General features: G+C 37.5%; 2 protein-coding genes across 4 annotated transcripts in view; both read left to right on the top strand.

Moving 5' to 3' along the window:
* Positions 1 to 2,324: 2,324 nt before the first annotated feature.
* On the top strand, positions 2,325 to 5,433 carry pet100 (PET100 cytochrome c oxidase chaperone). The gene is made up of 4 exons (XM_010779320.1): positions 2,325 to 2,451; positions 2,631 to 2,717; positions 3,395 to 3,427; positions 4,256 to 5,433. The coding sequence occupies exons 1-4, from the start codon at positions 2,425 to 2,427 to the stop codon at positions 4,343 to 4,345; spliced, it is 237 nt and encodes a 78-aa protein (XP_010777622.1). The 5' UTR covers positions 2,325 to 2,424; the 3' UTR covers positions 4,346 to 5,433.
* A 701-nt stretch (positions 5,434 to 6,134) lies between these two features.
* The window catches only part of stxbp2 (syntaxin binding protein 2), a 14,338-nt gene continuing 10,775 nt past the window's right edge, over positions 6,135 to 9,697 (top strand). For 2 of the 3 annotated variants that reach the window (XM_010779318.1, XM_010779317.1), the window contains exons 1-3: positions 6,135 to 6,224; positions 8,057 to 8,106; positions 8,192 to 8,273. In XM_010779318.1, coding sequence (XP_010777620.1) covers positions 6,188 to 6,224; positions 8,057 to 8,106; positions 8,192 to 8,273 — 169 coding nt within the window. In that variant the 5' untranslated portion in view covers positions 6,135 to 6,187. Of the gene's footprint in view, positions 6,229 to 8,056; positions 8,107 to 8,191; positions 8,274 to 9,697 lie in introns of all 3 variants that reach the window. The other variant, XM_010779319.1, reaches the window with a different exon arrangement.

Below are 9,697 nucleotides of genomic sequence, written 5' to 3'. Positions count from 1 at the left end.
GGCCGAGGGAGTCCGTCCCGTCGTCGTCGTCAGGGGAGGGAGGGAATGACGTTAAAATTACATTTGCATAGCATAGATCTATTGTGCCGTCCAAGGCACTGTCCAAATAGACTAAAGTTATTTTGTTTCAGAACGAAAGTCTTATAATTTGACAAAGCCCGTTAGGTCTACTATTAATGGTTGAACTTCAACTATTGCCAGTATTAATGTTCTCCTCTTGCCGTCTAAAATTCAGTGTCACCGTATGTTGTCGGCCACAAATGACACCACACAAATTGGAGTCCATGTGACGCTCAGATGGTCTGTATTAGGTTTTGCGTAATAAAAGGGAGTCATAACAGTAAACGGGGCGTATTTTAGTCTAGCTACCTAAGGTCTCTTCCATTGAAACTTGCAGAAAAAGGTTAATACTCGAGCCACCGTTAGTATATATTACACTGAAACGAATATAACCTCTTTTTCTGCAAGTCAGGAGAAGAGACTTAGTTAGCAGACTACTAATAACACGTACGTTACGGTCACGAATACCTCCTTTATAAAAGCAAACCTATGAAGACCTCCATTGAGCTCACAACAGACACAAATTTTGTGTCTGCTTTGGCCGACAACATGACGGACCATGCAATTAAGAGGCAAAAGGGAACTAAAACCGCTAAGTGCGAAAGTTTCAACAATAAATAGTAGACCTAAACGGCTGTGCAAATAAGCAGTCGGTTCTAAACAATAAACTTTAGCTACTTGAGCCGGGCGGCACAATAATAATGATATGCCAATGTAATGTACTCTCCTACCCCTACCGCACACGGACACCGCCGCGACTCCCGCGGCTTGACTCCGCTTGTTACCACGGACCAGAAGAAGGGAACAGTTTTGACACAATAGCAAAACAAAAACCTTTTATTTTCAAAGTATAAGACTTTCGGTTCTGAAACGAATAATTTAGTTGTTTTTTGAGCTTGGGGCCTTTTATAAAAAAAATGTGTTTATGCATATAAAACTTAAATAGGTATTTTCACCCCCGCCGGTTACCGGAACCGGGGGACGAAAGCCGCGGGGACTAGGTTGAGGTCATCCAATCCCAAACGGGGTGACATAACGTATTTGTTTTCTTCTCTTTGGGCCTTTCATAAGGCAGACATGTTGATCAGAATTGTCGTTGGTCTCTCTAATTCACAAAATCATCAAATTAAGCTCGGTATTATATAAGAAGATATACCGCGAGCCAATTAATAGACGTAGATACGAGTTGTGAGGTAGGTCCCAACCGCCGATACGAAAGGTTTTCTTCTGCTTCTTCTTGGCCTACAATACCTTCCAGAAACCGCTGACAAACCGTCAAATCTATTGTAAAACGACGCGGACGAAGCTACAACTTTTACCCACAATTATATCCCACAAAGCTCACTCATCGTAAAAAAAATTTATTACGGGCATAATAACTAGTACATAAAATTGCGAGAGAGCGGTAGAGTTTTAACGGGTCCAAGCACAAAGTTAGCGTCGACAGTAATTTAGTCCCATCACTAGTAGAACATGCAATTGTCAAAGTGAGGACCAGCAAAGAAAAACCTGTCTACACAACCATAGAAGGAAAGGACACTGGTACAAGACCAGAAGTTTAGTTCCGTCCATAAAACTTGCTCATTATCATTTTCCCTTCCAATTCACTACGACTAAGAGCAAAGCAAAAAAAGGTTAGATAATGAATAGGGAGTTAACCCGTACAACTATGTCTCTACCATTTCCATGATTAAATAACATGAACTTCATCAAGAACTCACTCCCTTATGAGGCAATGTTCACTTTCGTGAACGAAATTACAAGAGTCATTTCATTTTTCATAGTCGTAGTTTTAAATGAACTGTGCCTGTCTTCTTCCCTTTACAAGCTTCAAAACTGTATTTATCGTTTGTTTTTGGAAATAAAAGTTTCATATTCTGAAAGCCAAGACTTTGCTTATTTAAAATCAAACAAAAAACTCGAACCCCGGAAAAATATTTTTTTACACAAATACACGTATATTTTTGAATTTATCCATAAAAGTGGGGGGGCCAATGGCCCCTTGGCCCCCCTGCTTCCGGCGCCCCTGATCCACACTCCAGTAGGTAGGTATTGCCCCATGTCATTGCCAATAAAACAAAAAGAAGAAGAAACCCGGAAAGTATTCCGTCTGTAACAAATAGTCTTAACAGCAACCAGAGAGAATTAAGTGTTTTTAGCTAGTTTAATTCAGAGCCATAATATAATTCTATCTATATGGCGCTGGTTTAATTATCTGCCAATCTACTGCTCAACACTCCAATCCAGAGGTTGGCGGTATAGTTTCCAAAAGAAGACGAAGAAGAAACCCGGATGTTATGTGAAGGTCTTTGGCGATGTTTGGAGTTTAGATAACATTTTGCTGCGCCTGCTATCGATGTGAAAATGGGTGTTAAAATAGAGGTGTTTCGAGTGAGTAGCAATTTTTTTTAAAATAATGCCCGTATATATTGAATATGTATTTTAAGATTTAGAATCTCACAAATTGCCCCAGGCTTCGTGTTTCAATCCAGCTAGTCATTAACATCAGGCTAAGTGATCATCTTGTAACGTTAACAGTTTCACTCACTGGTCCATTTCTTTTTGGACAGATGATGCTGTATCTATCCTTTCCTGTGACCATGTTCTGGGTCTCAAATCAAGCAGAGTATTTTGAAGAGTACATAGTAAAGAGGAAGGTAAGTGATGCTGATTCTCGTTTTCGTTTTTTTCCAAATCATACTTACTTATCCACTCAATGAGGCATGTTGATAACCAGAGATGGTAAGTACTAATTTATTGTACTTAAGTAAAAGTTCTAGAGTGTAGGAATACTCCGTTACAAGTGAAAGCACTGCTTTCAAAATGTTACTCAAGTAAAAGTACAAAAGTATCAGCATCAAAATATACTTGAAGTACCAAAAGTAAAAGCACTTATTATGCAAATTGAACCATTTCAGAATAATATATATAATATTTTTGGATTATAATTATTGATGCATTAAGTGTAATCAAAGCTGGTAAAGGTGCAACTAGTTTTAATTACTTTGTGTACTGCATGGTAGATTGTGAATTTACTCCAGGTTTAACTAAAGTCTTATTTAAGTCTAGATTGTATTTCATGACATCATTAATCAAAATCTGTTAAGTAACTAAAGGTACAAAATACATTTAGTGGAGTAAAAGTACACGATTTACCTCTTAATTGCAGTGGAGTAGAAGTACAAAGTAGCACACAAATTGAAATACTAAAGTACAAGTATCTCGCAATTGTACTTAAGTATAGTTCTTGAGTAAATGTACTTTGTTACTTTCCACCACTGTTAATAACAGATGTTTTTTTTTCTGTTCTATGATGGCATCTTTCGATATCCAGAGAGAGATCTTCCCAGCCGACGAGAAAGTGCATGTAAGTATAATGCACAGAGTTCATAGGTTTATAAAGTACATACAAAATAAAAAACACAAAATAAAACAATGTACTGCACCCTCTCACTACCACAACACTTACATTTCAATCAGGAGAGACGGTTTTGATGTAATAATACATATTTATTGCGCAGATGCACAAATTAATGTAATGGTAATTTTGGCGATTAGGCCCCGTTGTGCAGAAAGTATCATTCGGGAGGGTAGAACCGATCCGATGAAACCCCCCTGGGGTCTAGACACTGGTGGTGGTGAATGGATAGTTGGGTCGGTCTGAAGAGGAGTGGTTTAGCTTGACCCTGGATTCAGAGGGACTGGAGGTGAAAAGGGGTGGAGGAGGGTTGCGCAGAGTCACCTGAAATGACAGCTGTCAGAGGGGGAAGAGCAGATTTAAAAGGTTTGACAGAGCGCTATGATAGGCTCTTGGGAATAGAGAGAAGTGATTGGTTAAGCTGAAGAGTGACGCCCCCGGTCACTTATTGAGAGGAGAGAGAGTAGTAACATGGGAATAGAAATACATGAATGAGTAAAGACGGTCTTCCTGGTTGAACTTGCGCTGAGCTTCATTTGTCTGCACTGCAGTACACCCTGTGTTCAAGTTTTTTGCCATAGGGTCTATAATATTATTTCATCAATATATAATTCTAAAACAAACCAGTAAATACAGCTACATAGACGAAACAAGAACTCTTTCTTTTGATGCTACTTTTTTCATTTTAATATTTAAGCCCTGTTTTTAACTACTGCTGTACAACACAATATTGATGAAAATGATTGAAACTGATGATGTGCTATATTTTGTTTTCAGAGGAAAGAGTTGGAGGACTTCAAAGAGCGAATGCGAGTTCGTAAGGAGAAGCGAATAATGAAACGGATGTCTTTGGAGACTGAGAATTGACCAAAATAAGATGAAGAAATGTATAAATTCCCACTACCACCAGGGGAGGATCATCTGGCAATATTTTTGGGGCAAAAGTAAAAAAACGGGTCGGACTGGAGTAAGAGCCTTTAGAAACCTCCGATAAATTAACACACCCCAAAGGTGTGCTGGGTGTTTTCCAGGAATTGCTTTTCCCCAATATGCCTTTTTCATTTACATTTTGTCAATCAAGTTGATCTGATTTCACTGTCATACAATAATTATTTTTGAGATATATCGAGTTCAATCCAATGTAATTATAATAATTTATTCTATGAGGTGCAAAGCCTAATAGGTCTATTCAACCTCGTTGCTTTTGACCAGTTTTAGTGTCATACAACATTGTACCACAGCGGATGAAATAAGACATTTTTGATATTGATACAACAGAAATAGACCTTAATATCAAAGTGTAAAACAAATATCCATAAGATTATTTGAATGCACAAAAACAAATCACAAAGTAACTAACAGCAAAAGTATTCACCCTCTTCATGATAATATCTTAAAATGGCCCATTTTTCAGCAACAACTGCCTTTTGCCTGTGTAATGAAGTATGGGTACCTTTAGCTTGATGTTCTTGGTTGTCTTATTTGAAAAATTAAATGAACCTTAAATTACAGTTGATTTATAGTTTGCAACAGGATTCTTATCTGATAGATTATCATTTTCTGCATTCATTGGAGATGGAAAAACAATTGACTGCATTAGTAATCATTTAGTTTCAGTTGTGTGACATTATATATATTTTTTAAAACCTGTTTTATCCAGGTTGTAAAAGTGTATTTACAACCTGTGTTTCTTTATTTGGGAGGTGGGAAAGACATAGGCACTGATTATGTGTGTACTGCTTGTTAAAATGTAATTGTAATGCTGGTTTTCATAAAAAATTGTTTTTATTGCAACACGTTTTGATTCGCCTATTGCCACATCCTTAACCTCAGGTTGAAGTGTAGAGTATTGTACCTCCTGCTACAGCACATTATATAAATATGTTTGTTTGAACTTCACTAACTCAAAATACCTTGACTTCTGTAATAAAGTGAAATACTGATTGTATTCCCAATAATGAGTGGTTATGTTAAACTATTACAATAAACCAAATTACCAACATGCACTGCTATTAAAAGAGCATGCATCTTAATTCCTTTACAAGTGGAGGTATAGAGCTTTGAGATAATGCTCTTGTTTTCAAAAGTTGTCTGCATTTCACTTCAATTAAAACCTCAATTGATTACAAAAGCAAACAGTTGCTTGGCAATGCTTGATCTGGAAACACTTTTTCTTTCCTACTTTAGAAAACATTTTAAAAATCATTAAAAAAATTGTGTATCTAGCTGAAAATGACAGCTACTTTGAACTCCCAAATGTAGAGTGGTATTGTTTTGGATGTGTTCAACCATATAGGTCATGATGAGTCTTTTCCTAAGGCAAGAAAGTGTGTATTTCTTTCTTTCAGCAGTTTCTTTTAATGGCTGTACTATAGTACGTTATGTTATGAGACTGGTTCTATTCATGGGGTTAATCCACCCCTTAGAAAACATAGTAGTTGGACTTCTAGTTGCAGAAAATCTTTAGGAAAAGGCGCCGGCTAAATTAAATTAGAATTAGGACATTGTATTTTTTCCAAACATAAGGTCACAACCATAGTAGGGTTACAATATCAAATTGTGAATAGTGGATGAGATATGACCATGCAATAGTCGAATCAGACAAAAGGGGGCAATATTTCGCTGTCAAAAGCTGTGTGCTAGATCCAATATATAACAACAAGGAAGTGACCGAGCGACCAGCAGCAGCAGCAGCAGACTGCTGTCAAGATGGCACCGAGTGGGCTGAAAGCGGTAGTAGGAGAAAGTAAGTTACACATTCATTTTATCCCTATCTGCTGTAAGAAGTTTATTAAAACTAAAATACGTAGAAAGTTAAGTGAAACGTCACCTATGAGCTCGATAAACTGACGCTCAGCTTTTAGCTCAAAACACTGCTGGAGACGATGGCCACCAAAGGGTTTCTTCCTGTTCCTGTCCCAATGAATTGCGCACCTTACTTTAGTTGATGACATCACTTACCAAGTTATTGTGATAAATTGATATTGTTGTTCTGTATGTGTTGGTAACAGTCTTTGCTGAGGGGAAATGGTTGTTATTGTGATGTTTGGCGGATGTAAAAAGAGAAATAGTCGTGGCGTCAGTGACTGGAAATGTTGTGACAGTCAAAGTTATAGGCTAACGCACGCTAGCTCATCTAAAGGGAAGTCGGTTAACTTCACTTGTGATGGAATACATTAACTATTATGTTCTGACATTAGACATCAATTAAGTTTTAGAGTAACTTGTATTTCAACATTGAATCATCAGGTCAGGTGTCTTGATAAAATGAACAAATAGGTATTGTTTGAATCAGAAATCAGAAACAGGTTTATTGCCAAGTAGTTTAACAAATAGGCCTACGGGGAATTTGCATAGGTGTGCAACGTCAATTATAAAAAATGTATACATTGTGTATTCAGAAATATCTACAAACACTATAGCGTTATGGTTATTTACCCTTATACGTAATAACAATTTCAGTATTTTAATGAAGTGATACAGTTGTTCTTAATTTATCATCTCAATTTATCATCTAAATGTAGCCTACATTTCTTTACAACATTGACACAACTTTTTTTCCCATGTCAAATAATGTAAAAACACCCGTCTTTCAGAACTCATAAAATCTTCATGTGTTTATAGGCAATATATAATCCACACCTTGCCGGGGATTCAGAGATCAGACAAAAAATGATTTATTTTTTAACTAGGCCTGATGACTAATTCATTTAAGTTTTAATATGCATTGTGTTACAGGTGAGATTCGCATCAGGGCAATTGTGGAGGCAGATATTTAGCTACATTTTTTTAAATGAACAAATACACAGGCGAAGATTAAAAAAACTGATATGGCTTAAAGGCTGTCTTCTTTAAGTTGGAAAAGCCCCAGCTAAAAGTTGTCATCTTTTCCAGTTCGTTGTGTAGAAATAGATTGGCCATTGCAAGAAAGGAAGTTTGTCATTGCTGGGTCCTAGTAGACATTGTTAAGTTTCTGAATGTATGTTTGTACCATCAAAAGATGTGAGCTTTAGTAACAATTGTTGAGAGGAAGGACCTTAAGACCACATGTGGCTTGGTTTTCTTGTAGAGTCCATCCTGCATTAGGGATTCTCTGCTTTGTTAATATTGAGGAAGTTGAGAAATGATATGTTATCACATTGAGGTAGTTCTTCATTTGTATGCCTCTTCACACACTGTCGTCCTTGTGTGCACAATTAAGACGAGAAAAGTTAAGCTGAAGAAGTAAGCTTACCCGATTCTGGTGATGTGATGATGGCCAAAACAATTGCCAAACTAAATATAATTAGTTATGTGGAATAGTGCCTCTTCTCTTTTACCCTGAAGGTTGGTGTTTTATTTTCCGGCATTTTAGGCAAGGTGTTCCGTTCCACCTCCTGCCACAGCTTTTGTACCTTTTTTTTAATAATCTGATCCTCATAAAATGTAATATCAAATCTACAAACAGCATTGCACGGTATTGTCGTATTGGAGTCATTGATACATTTCATACACTTACCTGTTCTAACATTTTTATGTGGGGCAAGAAATTATTGATACTTTGTAATCATATATAAATGTATTTCTTCTCTTCTACAGAAATCCTCAATGGGGTTATCAAAAGTGTGAAGAAGGATGGAGAATGGAAGGTAACAATTTTCCAATAAGAATGAAAAAGTCCCCTAATTTTGTCAAACTGAATTTATAACCCCTGTATATCTCTCACTTCTTCAGGTTCTTATCGTGGATCACATGAGCATGCGAATTCTGTCCTCTTGCTGCAAGATGTCTGACATTCTGGCAGAGGGGGTTACCAGTAAGTATGCAGATAACTAACTTTTAATAAATTGCATACATGAACGCTCAAACTAAAAACATTCAGATATCAGTACACTTTTTAAGTGATGTTTAACTTTCGCAAGCCTCGTCAAATTGGAATCAGCAATCGAGGAATATAATACAGGTGTCCTGTCTACTTTCACAAAGCTGAACCTTATATGTTGATTGATTTGATCAAAATGAAAAAGATGCAGTCCATACAAAACCATTTTATTTACATAATCTCAATAAAGGTAATTCTATATTTGCACATGTTTTCACCATCCTTATGAAAAAAGAACCCAATGAAATTATATGCAAGATAAGTATGTTACGCCCTTCTCAGAGTTCCACACACACTGGTTTTCATCTGGCAGCTTTTACATTTTGGCATTTATATTTCACTATACATTATAATCATCATGGGTTTTTTGCCGTTGCATATTGATAAAGTCAGATTGTTACAATACAGCTTTATTTATAGAGCACTTTAAACCTCCAGACCAAAGTGCTGTACAGGCAAATAAACAAAACAAAACATACAAAAAGTAACTCAGCTCACACACCATAAAACAAGTACAAGTAAAAACAATAGACAATTTAAAAGCAACTCTCTAAAAGATGTTAATAGGCTAAGGAGAAGAGGTGGGTTTTAAGAAGCGATTTAAAAGCAGGCAGTGTGGCAGCCTGTCTGATGTGCAGGGGCAGATCATTCCACAGTGTGGGAGCCGCTACAGAGAAGCAACGGCCCCCACTGAGCTTTGACTCGGTTCTGGGCACATTCAGGGGCAGTTGATCCGCTGACCTGAGAGGGCGGCTGGGCGTGTAAGGGTGTAGCAGCTCAGAAAGGTACGGTGGGGTCATGCCATTTAGGGATTTAAAAGTAAATAAAAGGATTTTGAAATGAATCCTAAAATGTATTGGCAGCCAGTGGAGCGAAGCGAAAATGGGGGAAATGTGGTCATATTTCCGTGTGCCAGTTAAAAGCCTTGCTTCAGCATTTTGCACCCGCTGCAGACGAGCGAGGGAGGACCCACTGACCCCCATGTAGAGAGAGTTACAGTAATCCAGCCGAGTGGTGACAAAGGCGTGGATTACAGTCTCAAACTGCTGTCTGGAGAGAAAAGGTTTTACTTTGGCTAGCTGCCTCAGGTGATAAAAGCTTGTTTTTTCCAAATGGAGTTAGATAGGGTGACGTTTCACAGATCTCATGTATTTTGCCGTGACCTACCCACGCTAAGAGCGAATTTTGAAGTTCACTTCCTTTTTGTCTTTTCATATAGCGAAAACCATCGGTGGGTGGCTGTAAGGTGATAGAGTCTAGGGACCCGAAGAGAACGTAGTCAGAGTAGTTCGGTTTGTAATGTTGGAACCATAATTTACCTGGGACTTGATTTTGAACTCAGCTATTGGCTAACTTCA

This window comes from Notothenia coriiceps, unplaced genomic scaffold (genome assembly GCF_000735185.1).
Source record: "Notothenia coriiceps isolate Sejong01 unplaced genomic scaffold, NC01 NC01_scaffold00020081, whole genome shotgun sequence".
NCBI lineage: Eukaryota > Metazoa > Chordata > Actinopteri > Perciformes > Nototheniidae > Notothenia > Notothenia coriiceps.
The sequence above is the reverse complement of the archived record's forward strand: the minus strand, read 5'-3'. Positions and strand labels throughout refer to the sequence as shown.